The sequence below is a fragment of the Ochlerotatus camptorhynchus genome, unplaced genomic scaffold (genome assembly GCF_037179485.1).
Source record: "Ochlerotatus camptorhynchus isolate MF236.1 unplaced genomic scaffold, CSIRO-AGI_Acam_v1.1 ptg000036l, whole genome shotgun sequence".
Lineage (NCBI taxonomy): Eukaryota > Metazoa > Arthropoda > Insecta > Diptera > Culicidae > Ochlerotatus > Ochlerotatus camptorhynchus.
The window spans coordinates 954,092-972,077 of NW_027040527.1; the positions used below are offsets into that span (position 1 = coordinate 954,092).

At 37.8% G+C, this 17,986-nt stretch overlaps 1 protein-coding gene across 1 annotated transcript in view; it reads right to left on the bottom strand.

Moving 5' to 3' along the window:
- LOC135710471 (protein grindelwald-like) overlaps positions 1-15,145 on the bottom strand; it is a 35,573-nt gene extending 20,428 nt beyond the window's left edge. The window contains exon 1 of the mRNA XM_065233062.1: positions 14,395-15,145. Within this exon, the coding sequence (XP_065089134.1) occupies positions 14,395-14,602 (208 nt within the window). The 5' untranslated portion in view covers positions 14,603-15,145. The remainder of the gene's footprint in view (positions 1-14,394) is intronic.
- Between the last annotated feature and the right edge of the window lie 2,841 nt (positions 15,146-17,986).

Sequence of the window (17,986 nt, forward strand, 5' to 3'; positions counted from 1 at the left end):
TCGAAGGGACAAAAGGTTGAAAGTAAATAAAGTTTAAGGACAATAGGCTGAACCATCAAAAACCAGTTGGACAAAATGTCCAAGGGACGAAAGGTCGAAGAAACAAAAGGTCGAAGGAAAAACGGTTGACAGTAGAAAACGTCGAAACGAAAAAGGATGAAATTGTAAAGCATTAAAGGCAAAAACAATTCGTGTAATTTGGAGCAATCAATCTTATCCGTTAAAATATGTTTCTCTCTCTTGGAGTTGACTCATTCTTGCAAACCTGAGAAGTTCTGTGAAAGATAAAATCAAACGAACAATTGAATCCTCAAAGAGTTGACTCCTTCTTTTAAACAAGAGCAGCTCTTATTTGATTTCCATGGCGAATCACTTCACTGTGACTGACAAGTTGTCTCTTTACTTTACACCCATAATAGGGCCTTAGTTTCATCTTAGTTGTTTCACTTTTGGATCGATTCGACCTTTTGTCCATTCGACTTTTTTGTCTTTTCGACCTTTGTCCCTTCGACCTTTTGTCATTTCGACCTTTTGTCCTATTGGTTTTTACATGATTTGACCTTTTTTCCTTTTGACCTTTTGTACCTTCAACCATATATAACAGAACATATGCAGGATCTCGATCATCAAAAATCGACCTCATTTCAGTGATTTTAAGTGGTATAGCAGGGCATCAATCTGTCAAACTGATTATACCAGCTGTTAAATGAGAAAGGAGATCAAGGGGGTAGTCAAATAATAACAACGTGGTTTTTGATTCTATGTCTTCTTAGCACTCTTGGACTGATGTCTTTGTATTGCCTTAATCATTTACGTTATTTATTTATAATTATAAAGCTAGCTTTAACAAATGCATAATCTTGCTTCGCACAGCCAATTTTTTAAGCGATGATCTGCCCTCTTAAAAATGTAATTCTAAGCTGCCATGTTTTAACTGTTTTCAATTCAGTTTTGAAAGCGATACGTATTGCTTTTTCGTAATGATGACCAAAACTGGAGAAACTCCAAGCGAATACTTGTTTATTTCTTTAAATTTGCTTGGGTGAATTTTTTCAACTTTCTTTCTCAATGATAAACTTAGATAACAAATATAACCACATTTTTTTTTCATTCAATAGCTGTGGTGGAATTTCTTCTTCTTGAAATTAAGACGTTAAACAGACATACATCCCTGGATATTGTGTTTTGAGCTGATTTTGCATGCTGACTTTCCATTCACAAGAATTTTGTAGGAAGGACAAATGAAATCAAGTGCATCTAAGGTTCAACCCTCTCTATGTTACTCAATTGCGTACAATTGAATGTTTCTGCTCAAATCCCAACACAAAGATCTACTGACTGGTTGTCTACTATATGACTGGTTTACAACGTGCTTGATTGACTTCTAACCAACTTGAAGACATGCGTTAATAAATCCTTTGATCAGCCCCCTGTGCCATAAAGCTAGTCTAAACAAGAATGACCGCATTATCTTGACAATTCGCCTTTTTTGTCACTCTGTAACTTTTTACTTCTATGGTAAAATGCAAACGTCAGTCTGTGCGTGAAACATGTTAGACATATCCTTAACTTTTCACTTCAGTGAAAAATCCAGGAGGCTGGCATCCACACCTCAATCCTATACGTTTGACAGTAGGCAACATTACGGGCCTTATTTAAATACGGCCCGCCTGCTACTTATACGTTATTAAAAAAAAATCTCAAATTTGAGAAGAATCCTCGCAGATCGGTCACACTGAACCTACTCAAAAATGGGTAAACTATGTTTGGAGTGACAAGTTGACAAATGGACAACATTGGTATGGACCCGACCGACGTTGTTCATTTGTTAACCTGTCACTCCCAACATTGTTTACCAGTTGTTTTTGATAGGTTCAGTTATGACCTATCAGGGTGGATTTTACTCAAGATTCGCTCCACAGTGTTCAAACGGTTTCAAATCGGGTCCTGATTAGCCTCCGAAAGTTTATACTCACTTGATAAGAAACTGACTTGGCGCAAACCATTTGAAGTTTATATGGAAATTACTATGGGAAAACCAAACTTTTTGTTCATTGTCTTCTAGTCTTTTTCCATATTGTACTGATAACATGTTCTATTGCCATTCTTATGAGAATTTGTATCGGCTACAACTTTGCAGAAAACTGTTTTCAGCCAAACGTCAAATAAAATAGTTATTAATTGTTTAAGAGATTGATAATCTTATGGCAAGTTTAAGCAACTGTATTGTGGGCAACACTGAATTCTGCAATGTGACATAGTAGCCATGATATTTGTCCTCTATTCTACGTGCCATAAACACCAATGTTGCCTGCTGAACAGTTTTTTTTTCCTTTGGTTTGTTTTTTCCGTCGATCTTGTTTTCCGTGCTGAGCACCAATGCTACCGACGTGCCAGGAAAGCAGCTCCCACACCTGGACCCTACCTATCGACCCATCAACTTCATGAACCGGGGACCAACGGCTTTACTTCCCATCCGAAGGAAGGCGTGATCAGAGATGTTATGCCTCAGAACATCCCGGTGGCGCCGACTGGGATTGAACCCAGGCCAGCTGGGGTGAAAGGTAATCACGCTTACCACTACACCACCGGCGCCGTTATCCTGCTGAACAGTTGATTGAGCATAATCATAAGACATCAGCGACTTGAATCATTAATAATTTTTGTTCCTTACATTTGATTGAAAAGTGGTTTTCAACAAAGTTGTAGCTGAGAAAATTTTCAACAAGCTCAGCTATAATTTTCTAAAGTAGAGTGAACTGGTGAATTTAGAGATAAATATCAACCGAAATTATAGTTTCCCCATAGCAATTTCCATATAAACTTCAAATGGTTTGTGCCAAGTCAGGTTCTAATTAAAGGAGTTCATATTCTGGGACGATAATCAAAACACAATTTGGAACCATTTGAGCACTGTGGAGTGAAAATTTCAAATTTTGCATCAGTCTACTGAGCATGCAACCAAATATCTGCTTTTCTTTTATAAGGGCCAATGTCACAAACGTAAACACTGACTTTTCCACGATTTTCTTGAGAATGGTTGTGTATAGGAAAAGTCCCCAGAATTGCTGGGTACATGGATTGGCTTTGAATTACAAGATATTTACGAAAGAAACCATTGCTTACGTTTATGACATTGGCCCACATGAACGCTCAGTGTCGAATCACGAAAATTTAATTTTGACAAATCGATGTCCAGTTATACCACTGAGGCAACACAAAAAAGGGGTCAACTTTTAGTCAGCAGTTTTTCATGAAGTTTCACATAAGTTATGGGCTTTAACCTTTTGTCTTTTCGCACTTTTGCTCTTTTGTTTTTTTTACGATTCGACCTTTTTTCCCTTAGACCTTGTGTCCTATTGATTTTTTAATGGTTAAACATTTTGTCCCTTCGACATTTTGTCTCTTCGACCTTTTGTCTTTTCGAACTTTTGTCCTATTGGTTTTTATCTGATTCAACCTTTTGTCATGCCTTTTTCAATACGAGCTTTTGTCCTTTCAACCTTTTGCCCTATTGTTTTTTCATGATTCGACCTTTTGCCCTTTCGACTTTTTTCATAGATTCCTTTTAATGCTCCTTCAGTTGAATCGCATGGGATTTTATATATAATTTAAATATCCACCTCGCATTTCCAAAATTACGTTCAATCCCGTTTTTTTTTTCACAAAAAGAGAGCTATACAAAATTTTCTTGTGCTCTTCAACATAGGGAGAGATCGAAATAAATAGAAGTTAAGACGAATTAATGTACCGATCCTGGGCCATTATTAGGCCGAATGGTTATGTCAGGAGGAAGAAGAAGAAGAGAAAACTACTATAGAATTTTGCATTTCTAGCTGGACTGCTCAAAAAAGCGGAATCGCTAATGAAAGTGCGCTTTACGTTGTATCGTCTTGGTGTCTTGTGCGCACTTTTTCGTTATGAGCCAAGGAATAAGTGCTCTCTCATAATAATCTCTAAACTTCCCTATGTTGCCGAACAAGCAATTTTGTAAGCAAAGAAGCCTTTTATAAGCTGCATACGGCTGATCTGCAGCTGTTTGGTAGGTTATAAGTTTTTTGTGCTTCCCTGAAGTTCCTTAAATTTTGAAAAAGGTAAATGGTCCGGCAATTTTTCAGATATTTATGGAACTTACCTGACAGCCACGCCAATTCCGGAAATTTTGGGAGTTTTTCTGATTTTTTTTGGAATTTCCCATAATTTCTTGAGGCTTTATGATGGCTATTGAAATTTTCCTAAAATTAATGGAAGTGCTTTGATGTTCCTTGATCTCACTGGAAGTTTTTGAAACTTTCCTAAATATAGAGAAACTTCCGAAAATCTTTAAATTTGAAGTTTTTTGAATTCCCTGAAGATCTAGAAAATTCTGAATGACTCTTTTGTTTTTTTTTTCTGAAATATAGTAGACTGAAATATATTAGTTTTCGGAACTTCCACATGTAAATTGAAATTTGTACGCCCACTAAGAATTGGTTTGAAAGAAACAGTGTTCGGAGCTGGTTACTCATGGAGTAACCATGAGAAGCTACCATGACAGGCCTGGAGGGAAATGGAAATAGAGCAAGAGTACTGGTTGAGCAGCAGCGTCAGTGGAGTGGGAGCGCGAGAAGGATTAGAGTGTAGATGAGGTGAAATCCGTTGTTAGCTTTGTTTGCCTTTGCAATATTACTAAGTCACAATTTTAAATTGAAAATTATTTTTAGACGTCTATGACTAAAATGCGCCCGATTGCGTCAATATGAGGATTAGACCGTACAAAAAGGGGTTTCCAAGACCTTTCTAAATATCTGGACCACTTTTTGCTCAAGTTTGTGCTTCAATGTTAAATATTATTTCTAAGAAGGTTTATTTGAGAGGCGCCCTAGGGTTTCAATAATGTCTTGATCTAGAGTACAAAAAATGTTTAATGATATTAAAAAAAATCTAGACGACAACACAAAAAAGACTCAATTTTTATGGGCAGCCCTAAGTTTGTACCTTTAGAATTGATAAAACGATCCATAAAATATTGAAAAACGTTCCATAAAAAACATCCAAATGATCCATAAAACATCGAAGAAAATCCCTAAAAAAGTGTGGATGATCCATAAAAAATATCAATATTATCAATATTTTATGTGAAATTTAGCAACACAATTGTAAAAATGTACCACTAAATTTCTAAATAATGAGCATTGGAATTGTACGAATTACCCATAAACATATTGCAATTGATCCATAAAACATTCAGCAATGAACCTTAAACTAAAGAAAGTGATCCATAAAAAATCAAGTTTGCACACTTAAAAATATAGGCATGATCCATAAATTAGACGTATATTATTCATGTTTAGGACACTATTTTTTTAAATTTTGATCCATAAACCTTGAAAAATTGCTCCACTGCTTATCTACTTAGATTTACCAACAATCAATATGAAACTAACGATTTTAAATTGGCTTACCACGTTAGTAGCCTATTGGTCCCAAGCAAACGATTAACGTACCCTATTCTAGTCGAAATTCTAGTACTACGCAATGTTTGTTTTGATTCGCTATGAAAGTTTGACAGATAAAATGAGGGGTTATTGGTTTTTCCTATGTTTCGAGGGGTGATTCGACAAGCTTGGGACCGAAGATAGTACCAGAGGTGAGCCAAAAAGTTGAGCACGTTTCTTCGGGACCTACTTGTCTTAGAGTTACTTCTATGGATTTACTGTCCTGCCCGTGTATTTAAGGTAGATGTGCGAAGCGACGGGCAAGCGTCTAGAATTAGCTTCCAAAAGAAGATTCTATAATAATATTCTTAAGAAGCTTCCTATGGAAGCTTCATTTAGAAACTTTTTAAGAAACTTATTCTAGACGCTCGCCCATCGTTCTGCTCTTCTGACAAAAAAAAACGGGCAGAACAGTAAACCTGAGTAGCTACGCAGTAATGTAGAAATTTTCCAAGGTTTATTGATCAAATTAAAAAACATATGTATATAGACCGAGGGGGGCGATTCTAGCTACGATCCAGGAAAAATTGTGTTTTGTTTCGGCTAGCTGCGCGCACGCCGAGTAAATAGAAAGAAGATTAATGACGATTCTGAAGATTACCTGTAAGAATATGAGGCGCGATGCAAGTAGATGCGAGAAATGAAAGAATATTTTTCGAAGATTGATTCGCTAGTGGTAGATCTGTTGAGCATCTAGAACTGAGATTTGGATGTGTTGCCCCCCTCGATATAGACTATAATTGGAACACACCAAAATAAGCACGTGTACCAACAACTGTAACACCTACCCTAGGTATGATCCATAAAATTAACATTTATTTATCATTTTTTCTTAAGAAGATTATTACAGAAGCTTCTTTTGGAAGCTAATTCTAGACGCTTGACCATCGATAAAATCTACCTAAAAACACGGCAGGACAGTAAATTTAAGTAGTTAAGCAGTAATGGAGCTATTTTTCATGGTTTATGGATCAAAATTAATAATACAGTGTCCAAAACGTGAATAATATACGTCTAATTTATGGATCATGGCTGTTCTGAATATCGGGATAACCCTGTACCGCCAAACCCAGTGACAACCCTGTGGGAGATTCAGAGAGCTAGAGCTATACGGTAACGGTCGCTGTCAGAAATGACAGACGTCAGGTTTGGTTCAACGGAACTGTGAACTCACAGTTCCGTTGAGCCAAACCTTAGATAGGTCGGAGTATGAACGAGAAAAAAGAGGAAAAGAAGATACAATTCCAAACCATCTAAAAAACGTTTTATAGCTAAATTATTTTTATTGCCTAAATTTGTTAATATACCTATCGTTTAATTAAATTGTAGTTATTTGTAGTGACCTAGCTACCAACAATCAATACGAAACTAACGATTTTAAATTGGCTCACTACTTGACTTGCCTATTGGTCCCAAGCAAATCGATTAACGTACCCCATTCTAGTCAAAATTCTAGTACTACACAATGTTTGTTTTGATTCGCTATGAAAGTTTGACAGGTAAAATGAGGGGTTCGTGGATTTTCTTGTGTTTTATAGGGGTGCATCGATAAGCTTGGGACCGAAGATAGTAGCCAAAAAGTTGAGCACATTTCTTCGGGACCTTCTGGTCTTAAAGTTACCTCTTATGTAGCTACTGAAGCAGGTTAGTTGGAGGTGGAATTCGTGCAAATATTGAATTTAATAACCCTATATTTGCTTAATATAGATACTAAAATTTGATCCTAAAATCTGGTAACCTACAATTTGTTCCTAAACGCTATATACATGATTTACCCTAAGTAACTAGTAAGTAGCGCATTCTACATCGTTTGCGTGCTTAACTAAAATAATAATTGAATCCCTAAATGCTAAATCTAGCCAAATCTTTGTTGAAAGAGTGACGGAAGATAACTGTCGGTTTGAAAATCTCCCGCTCAGCCTCCTATCGCTTTTCATGGAGGAATTTCTCTTCCTCCAGCGCTTTCTTATTTGCGCTTTACTCCTGCAGCAACTGGTCTAGGGATTCTTCCAGGCTGACCTCATTGGTACTTCCTTTCCCAGATTCGGTTGCGGCATCACTCCTCGCTCTATTATTTCTGCTAGGTGGTTTCTTTGAGACAGACTTCTTGGTTCCTTTTGCCACCTTCAGCATATTTGTGCACTTAGAGCACGTCTACGGAACCTCCTTTACAGCTGTTGTCTTACCAGCACAACTATAATGGGTCCAGAAATCGCAGACATCACACTGAACCATATCATCTACGTGGTCATGGCCTTCACAAAGCGTACAGTTTCAATCGCTGTTCTGTTCTTCACTCAACGGTGGTGTTGATCCCTCTGACATTTTGAGGTTATATCCGATGTTGTTCTTCAAGAATGTTCGGATTAATGAAAGCAACTTCCTCAGAGCAGTCTCGTTTTGAGCAGCTTGAAGCTGAAATAGGTTTTATTATAAGCATTAAGATTGGTTTTGATTTTATATTAGTTTAATAAAACCTATTTCAACTTCAAGCTGTCCAAAACGAGACTGCTCTGAGGAAGTTGCTTTCATTAATACGAACATGGGTATATTTTTAAGTGCGCAAACATGATTTTCTATGGATCACTTTCTTTAGTTTAAGGTTCACTGCTGAATGTATTATGGATCAATTGCAATATGTTTATGGGTAATCCGTACAATTTCAATGCTCATTCCTTAGAAATTTAGCGGTACATTTTTACAATTGTGTTGCTAAATTTTACATTAAATATGGATCATATTGATATTTTTTATGGATCATTCACACTTTTTTAAGGATTTTCTCCGAAGTTTCATGGATCATTTGGATGTTTTTTATGGAACGTTTTCCAATATTTTATGGATCATTTATTGGTTTTTATGTTCAAAAGTATTTTTGCCATTTTTATGTTTAGCTTTATATGATATTTGCAATAAAAACCCCATAATATAATTTTTATTTCACCCTTAAAATATGTTTAAATACATCATGTTGAACGTAAATGTGGATTTTTTATTCGTTGTCGGGTATTTTCATCACTGCGACCATTTTTCTGATCTATTGTGATATATTTCCCATTTTTTTTCTTTAGCTATCATTATTATTAGGTGTGATCGCCAACGTTTGACTAATAGCATAATCCCAGCACGGCGTTATACTTCGAATAAAGTGCACTGCCGTATTGGGAGTTGTTCTCCAAATGTCAAAGGGTTCTATCAGCCCCTTGTCGCAGAACTTTTACCTTTTATTGAAAATTGCCCGACAGTGGCATAGCAAATGTTCCGAGTCTTCCTTTTCTATGCCACAGAAGCGACATACATCATCTTGAAGTTTTACAATCAGCTTCAAGTGATAAGGGCTCGGAAAATGACCTGTAATAAGACCTGCATATATACTTAGATCTTCCTTAGAAAGTTCCACGATTTTGTGGGTCACAGAAATGTTTGGATTAATGAATCGCTTCGACTGCCTAGCAATAGAAGTGTTCTTCCAGTTTTCCTCCACTTTTGAAGATTCCCACGCTTTTAGCTCCATTCTAAGAGATGCAGCCGATAAGTCACAAAAGGGCTCTGGCCCGATGAACTTATGAGAAGATCCGAGTCTTGCTAGTGCATCAGCTCTTTCATTTCCCTCAATCCCGCAATGACCAGCAACCCAATATAAGTTGACTTGATTATGACAAGATAATTTTTGAAGTGATTGAACACACCAGACAAGTTTTGATGTACATGTCACCGACTTTAAAGCATTTAGAGCAGCTTGACTGTCGGACATGACGCATATATTTGAACTCTTATAGTTTCTACACAGACATATAAAGGGTGATACGGTCAAAATTTGGTCAAGGGAAAACGCGTGTAAATCGGTGAAATCGTTTATTTAAAAAATCAAATTAAATTTCTTTTTCAAGTTCAATTAGTATAAAATTCAGGAAAAATATTCAGTTAGGCTTCCGCTTTTCCAAATCCGAATTGCCGGGCCTTACGCTTGACCCCTGCCATCAGATTTTGTACAGCCACCTTGTCCACCTTCTTCGCCGCAGAAAGCCAGTTTGCCTTGAACTGCTGCTCGCCCTTAGCAGTTTTTTTGGTCTTCTTTAGGTTCCGCTTGACAATAGCCCAGTATTTCTCAATTGGGCGGAGCTCTGGCGTGTTGGGAGGGTTCTTGTCCTTGGGAACCACCTGCACGTTGTTGGCGGCGTACCACTCCATGGCCTTTTTACCGTAATGGCAAAATGCCAAATCCGGCCAAAACAGTACGGAACAACCGTGTTTCTTCAGGAAAGGCAGCAGACGTTTATTCAAACACTCTTTCACGTAAATTTCTTGGTTGACAGTCCCGGAAGCTATGAAAATGCTGCTTTTCAAGCCACAGGTACAGATGGCTTGCCAAACCAGATATTTCTTTGCGAACTTTGACAGTTTCATGTGCTTGAAAACATCTGCTACCTTTCCCCTTCCTTTTGCCGTATAAAACTCCTGTCCCGGAAGCTGCTTGTAGTCGGCTTTGACGTAGGTTTCGTCGTCCATTACCACGCAGTCAAACTTCGTCAGCATCGTCGTGTACAGCCTCCGGGATCGCGCTTTGGCCGTCGTATTTTGTTTATCATCGCGATTTGGAGTCACTACCTTCTTGTAAGTCGATAGTCCGGCTCGTTTTTTGGCTCGATGCACGGTTGTAGACGATACACCCAGCTTATTTGCGGCATCTCGGAGAGAGAGGTTAGGGTTTCGCTTGAAACTACCGGCAACTCTCTTTGTCGTCTCAGCGGCTTCCGGTTTTCGATTTCCCCCCGATCCAGACTTCCTGGCTGTCGACAAACGTTCCCCAAACACTTTAATTACATTTGTAACGGTTGATTTGGCAACTTTTAGCGATTTTGCCAACTTTGCGTGCGAGTAGCTCGGATTTTCGCGATGCGCGAGCAAAATTTTGATACGCTGCTCTTCTTGCTTGGACGGCATTTTGACAACTGAAGAGTGAATTCCAAAATCAAAATAGGAGCAACATTCTACACACACACACCTTCAAAATGAGGGGTGTTCAGGTTTTTTAAATGCAAAATTGAAAGAAATACGTCAAGTTGATATTGACCAAATTTTGACCGTATCACCCTTTAATGGAACACTCTAAAATTGCTTGGATTTCAGCTTGGACACAGTTGGCCATCTGCCCATAGGAACCGATATTTCTATCCCTGGGCCAGTTGCTCCTGCTCCCACTTGATTGTTCAATCTTGAACCATCTTTATAAAAAACAGTCGATCCTGGACGAAGAACCGGGCCACCAAATTGTCATAAATTACGCCCAGGGTCAAATACTTGAAAAAGTCGATTGAAATTGTATATTTCTCCATCCAGTCTTCGTTATTTCTTACTAGAGAGTTTTTTTTTCTTGGTTTGTTTTCCGTCGATCTTGTTCTCCGTGCTGAGCACCAATCCAACCGACGCCAGGAAAGCAGCTCCCACACCTGGACCCTACCTATCGACCCATCAACTCATGAACCGGGGACCAACGGCTTTACTTCCCGTGATCAGAGATGTTATGCCTCAGAACATCCCGGCAGCGCCGACTGGGATTGAACCCAGGCCTGCTGGGGTGAGAGGTAATCACGCTTACCACTACACCACCGGCGCCGCTATACTAGAGAGTTGATACTAACAGTTTTTAGAATCCTAAGATGTCCTCTAAGGTCTCCTTCAAGGAGAGCACACTTTTTGGCTTCTAATTGTACAAATTGATGCAATGGTAGCATATAAAGCAAAGCATCATATCCGTTGTGAAGTAATGAACCCATTGGTAATAGAAAACTTTGAGAAGCTGCTCGACATTTTATTTTAATTTATGTGTTTTTAAAACGGATAGATCTGAGGATTTAGTAGTTAGTGTCATCTTGTGTTCTCTCAAGTTGTTAGGTCTCCATCGGTGTACCCCCATGTTTGTCTTTTTCTCCAGTATGTCGCTTAGTTCTAGATCAAGAGCACATTGCTCTAAAAAACCTTGTGTTCTCAATCCCTACCTTGCCACCCGTTTGTTACAATTTGTTACCCCTAACCTCGAGATAGCCGCGAGTAATTGGCACACGCTTTACTAACGTTAGTTTTAAGTGATTTTGTGACCCAAACGATGAATATCGGCTTCACAAAGCTACGGCAAATGAGCCTGGAAAAATAAACGAATTAAAAAAAAAAAGCGAAGCATCCAATGCTTTCGATGGTGTACTTCTCATTGCACCTGTTATTGAGAGAGTTGCTAATCTTTTGGAGTTTTTCTAACTTTCTCTGAGCAACACTCTCTTTTGTTTTTGGCCACCAGACCAATGCACCATAAGTAATCCTGGATTTCACAATTGCCGAGTAAATCCAATGGATTATTTTCGGTTTCAGTCCCCACAGTTTTGGGAATGTTCTTTTGTATATCCATAGAGCATAAGTAGCTTGGTTTATTGCCTGCTCTAGATGCATATTCCAATTAAGTTTACTATCAAGGATTACTCCAAGATATTTGTCCGTGCAACTACCATAAACCGGACTAGTTCATGTTGATTTTTGTCAAGTTTCGTCTACAATTTGGACTTCTACATCAACACATGTCAGGCAGCCTTCAATTGGTTCAATTGGCTAAACTTGGTGAGTTCGTTCAATTTTGTAAATTTTTTATCTTTTCAAACCAGTAACGTTGGAAAATCACCTTTTTGTGATGCGTTACTGGTATAAGATCTACCACCGAACCCTAGTCGTGACAACTTCAAACTAGGGAATCAGAATTTTCTAGGAATCAAAGGATCACATTTTAGTCCTTGTTACTTTTTATGACTTGATAATAGTGACAAGACTCGGGTAGTGACCACCGCGCCGTTATGCATTTCTATATTGTATATTTCAAATCAAAAATATTGCTTATGTTCATAGATTTCACATAATCCTTTTCCCTTTGTCCTTCTCCTTTTCCTTTCCATCTTCTCTTTTCAGAAAGCGCGTAACCCGAGCAAAGCTGAAGATCAAATTGAAATCAAAATTTGCTGTTATGATGTAACTTATTTTGAATACTCCAGTTGATCTCATTTTGGTTGACTTAACGGTTAACACAGCAAAAATTAGAGCAAAATTTTACACTGTTGAAGCAAACGGAAAACTAATCCTGCTTTCAATGAAATCAATTTGATTACTGATTTTGCATTCATAATGTTTAACTGAATACGGGCCTAGAGTAAATGGTTACCATTCATGTTTCTCAAGCTGAAAGACTTAGGCTCCAATCTCACCGCGGGTCACGAATGACCTAATATGTGTTAAACAAATCAGATAAACGATAATCATTAGTTCAACGACAGATGAATTTCAATTAAATTTTAAACATGACGTTAACAGCAGAACTTCAAGTTAAGTTGCTTTCATTTAAAACGTCTTGACTGCATAATGAAAGCACAATATGATATCAGACTTATGTCGCAACATTTGAAATCAAAATGAGTTTTCATTATGATAGGAACTGCACACTTTAATATCGATTTGCTTTCATTTTGTTAACCGACTTTGCTCGGGAATGGCGCTAAAGCCATAAGCCATAAAAGGCTAGGACAAGAGTTAGTGCTCATGCCCCAACCGTCAGAAGAAAATGGAGCATCACTTAACCTTTCTTGCTTTGATGCTTCCAACGACCAACCAATCTTATAATTACCAAAATCGGAACGTACGGTACGAGATGTCCACGTTTCTTCCATTAATTGGATTCTGAAGCATCGTGTTTAAGTCTTCGATTTAAACAGGCCCGATGTATTCTGAATCATCTTGCCCCTTATATGCTGCACAGTAGGCCTGGCCGTTTTGATATGTGTGACGCATCTTCGATGTGAAACATATATTAAATAGACAATAGCTAAGATAAGATAAGGATTACTCCAAGACATTTGACATCATTTGAAAGTTCTAAAAGTTGAATTGAAATGCACCAATCTTATGTTGTCTAATGAAAATTTCTTCCTTCGCGTAAATGGCACAATAGTAGTTTTTAAGTATGCTCAATCCTTCCCTATCACACCATGATGGGACAACATTTATGGCAATTTGCTTTCTGTTAGCGATAATGCAATCATATTTTCCACGTACAATTATAACTATATCATCTGCGAAGCCAATTATTTCGAAGTCTTGGGCTATTAAGTTTTTGAGAAGATCATCAATTATTAAAGACCACAATAGAGGTGATAACACGCCTTATGCGGGCATCCTTTGGTTGCTCTTACACTGATGAGTAAGCTTCTAAGGTTTGTTGATATTTCTCTTTTTGATAACATCTCATTGATCCAATTTCCAATGGTTTGATCGAAGCCACGTTTCATCATAGCTGTAGTCATTGAATCGTGAGATGAATTATCGAATGCACCTTCAATGTCAATGAATGCAGCAAGTGAAATTTCTTTTGCTTCAAAGGATCTTTCTAGTTTTGTATGCAAACTGATATTTGCTCAGAAGATTTGTAACTGGATATGATGACTTTATGTGTTCATCTATTGTTTTTTTTTTCTTTATTTTTAGCAAAATAGACGATAAGCTTATTGGCCTGAAGGAATTTGGTGAAGTTTTATCCTTTTTATTAGCCTTGAGGATAAAAATAACCCACCCTTGTCGCCACACTGCCGGTATATATCTTAAATATAAATGTGGATTCAGGAGTATCAATCTATATAGAAGGAATGTTGGTTATGTATATTATGTCGCCAGCACTAAATTAAAGTTCGAAAGTCTAACCTCCGACTTCCGAACCTAGTTCCTGCCTTACTTCCGGTTTTTCAGAAATCATGATTTTCACATTTAGTTTTTGTTAGCCTATTGGACAATTTTTTTGATGTGCTACCAGTGCCATCGAAAGTAAATTCACAATATGTAACCCCGTAAAGCCTCGTTTAACATAGAATTGTTCTCGATCGAAACATACCTTTGCACTTTTTACTGCAATCCACTCGTGTCATAACACTGGAACAAATTTCGCTGCATGGGGAACAGGAAAAGCTGTGTTGATCACAATACTCATCCTCCGGACAGGGTTTATCATCATGACAGGAAGCTTGTTCCGACGCTACCGGCACTACCAGCAGGGTCAGTATCGCTACCAAAGCTCCACACCATACAAATTTCGTTACCATGATTGAAGCCACCGTTCTACGTCTCACTTGCGCAAAGCAGAAATCACGCTTCCTAGCACGCTCTCATGTGTAGCCACCCAATGGAACTAGTTTTTATACAACGTCATAAGATCGAAATGTTACCACAAGATTATTTCCGTGGCACTCAGGCTCCAAAAAAAAAAATATTATAAGGGCAATTTGGAGAGCCACCGATGACTCATCACCACATCATTATCTCACCACCTTTTGAATCCGGATATCAAAACAACCGCAGTGGAATGAATTCTGTTTGCACTTCCGCGAATCACTTTTATCTTAAACAAGCCAAAACAAAAATATCCCCAAATTCACACGACACGTCGATCTGCAACTGTTTGACTGGATTCTTCACCGTCAGCTTCACTTTAACGCCAGCATAATTGACCGCGCAGATCACTCCGGGAGATGAAAAATTCCTCTAATGTTGTATAGAAGTCACCTCCGGTCGGGATGGACCAATACTATTGATACATAAATTCCCGAGCCCAAGCACAGAGAAGGGTTCCTCTCTTCACTGATCGCTTGCTGGCTGGCTGCAAGTTGGTATATACATAATACAACTTATCCAAATAACATCCAACCAGCACGTACGAATGTACGATCATCGTCACGGATAGAGCAGTCATCGCAGTCATGTGCGGAAAGGTGGGTTTTGTTCAGCGGTACTGGTGTTGGTGAACGAGAGATAGAGCACACGCAAACAACCTGTGGCACAGGTAAACAACAGGTAAAGTGGCACTACCAACGTAGATACAGAGCACTCCCGCGACTGGGGCAGGTAGGTGAACAGGTGTAGCGTGATTTTAGCACCGGTTGGAATTGGAGAATTTACGATTGCGAATGTGAGATCAATTCAAGATGATTGACTAGTTTGAGGCTCCAAAATAAAAAGTCAAATATTGGACTTAATAGATTTTAGAGACTTTGGAACTTTACGGAAATTCAGACATTGACCTTCGACTTAATCAAACATCTTTCAAACAAAATTAAGACATTTGAAAATTTATAAGATGCAGACAAACAGGGCCACAAAGCGATTTGATATTCATTTATTCGGTATCTGTGCAAAAAGTTTTTATTTTTTATACTGTAGGCCTAGTGCTCCGCGCATACCTACAAGCTTATATGCACGCCAGTAGGTATGCACGAAGCACATGGCCATAATAATAATAATAATAATAAAACAAATTTTTGCACGGACGTCGAATCGATTTATGGTCTTGTACGAAGTTGTGCTGTATAGTTTTTTCAACCTAAGTTCCAGGTTAGGTAAAAATAGAGCAATTTTTTTTTAATTGTTGAATAACAGCTGAACAGTGCCGGGCCGTTTCCCATGCATAGTTTCCATGCTCTCCCGCAAAACTAGATCGTAACCAAATAAAGTCTTTCCGATTTAAATGAAACTTTGTCTTTGTTTTCGACAGGGGAGTATGAATTTTCCATAGCTATTGCGATCATTTCGACTCAAGCGTCATCTTTCCATAAACGGCGTATGTATTTTCATGAGCACTATGTTACGTATGTCAAAAACTATTGATTGTGCTGAAATGGTGTTTAAGGACGAGTTGTGGAGCATTGATTTTAAACCGTTTAAAAATATAGTGAAACATTAATTAGTCATTTTTCCAATTCATTAGAAAAACTTCAATCCAAATTATGAAAAAAAAAAAGATTTTTTTTCATACAAAAATTGAAGTCTATTAGAGATTTTCGTAAATAATTCTAAGATGGTGCGAAATGTATTTATATTGAGGAAATGGATGTAATGTCGGCCTAAATACCCCTAATTTGGGCCCATACATAAATTCAGCAATCGACTAAATTTCCAATAGCGACTAAAAATATCCATTAGTACCACCCGAATGACGCGTTCATCTAGATAAAATTGATAAATAGTAGATTTTTAGCGGTGGGCCAACATGAGAGCCGTTTCCTTTATTAAGGGAAAGTTTTCCGTTCTGAAAAAAAAAAATTACGTTTAGATTTTTTTTAAAAACATTGGAGAAAGATATCAACAATCTAAAAAATCACAATTTTTCTAATTTTCTAGCGAAAGTTCACGTGCAAAAAAATGTTTTGTACATTTAAGTACATTACAGGTCTTGTGTAAAACAAGATTTAAGGAAAACAAATCAAGGGAAAAAAAACGTTCTCATTATATATCATCTAAAGTTCTGAAACATTTCATGCAATGTAGCAAATATTGTATACAAAAGCACATCTTTGTAAACAACATTGTTTGCAAGTTGCTTGGTTGCGTGAAATGAAATACAAGTCTACGTGAATGAATATTTACATCACAATTAAAATTCAGAATTTTTATCTGTGAATCTATAATCGTGAATCTATAACAAATCCTTCTCAAGAGTTGTTTTTATCGTCATCTGTGACGTCGCTGATAGGATCGAAATCTAGTAACAGCAAGTTGAACAGGAGCTTGGTAGTAATTGTTTTGTGAAATAAGGAGCTCGGTGGCCTTGTGGCGACCGATTTCGCTTACTGAGCAAAATCATGGATTCAATTCCAAGCTCCTGCACATCATAGAGTTATACTTTAAATCGTCTTTCTTTCAGATTATGATTAAAAGTGTCATGGAATTCGATTGGAGGAACGGGTACTTAAAAGATGATCGGATACTTTATCGTAATTGTTTTGTGAAATGGGGAGCTCGGTGGCCTAGTGGCGATCAATTTTGCTTATTGTGCAGAAAACCAAGTGTTCAAACCCAAGCTTCTTCGAGCTATTGCATCGTTTGGACATCAGTTCAGCAAATTGTTTACCAAAACGAATCCTGCTGCAATTCTAACCCGTTTATCCAACATCCCAGTAATTCCTCGATTTTGGAAGTGCAGGGGTGTTCTCAGCTTTCATTAAAGCGGGTATTTCGTTAACATATTCCATTTGGACGTGACCAGCGCTGGTATTGCCTGGATTTAGGTCACCAGTATTTACACATTGAGAATGATTGCTAGTCTCAAGCAACGTTGATTGGTTTTCTGTGTAGCTACAGCTGATTTGGAAATAACGGAGTTGCATCCTTGGCCGGTAAATCATGCATATCCTCATGCTCATAACCTAAAAATCACTTATCTTCATTAAAGTTCTCTACACGGAAACAAATCCGGTTCCATTTTCTTGAATAAAAAATCATGAAATGAAAAAAAAACTTGCCATTCCATGAAATCGTAACAATGATTCATGATTTCGTCATGGAAATTCATGATTTCATAATGCAGTGGAATCAAGACCGCTACAAGCGTTACACGTACTTGGCAAACCGTGTTCATAAACCGCACTACACAGGTATCTCTTATACGCCTTTTGTCTTTCATTTAATACAAATACTGATACACCGAGGCAAAA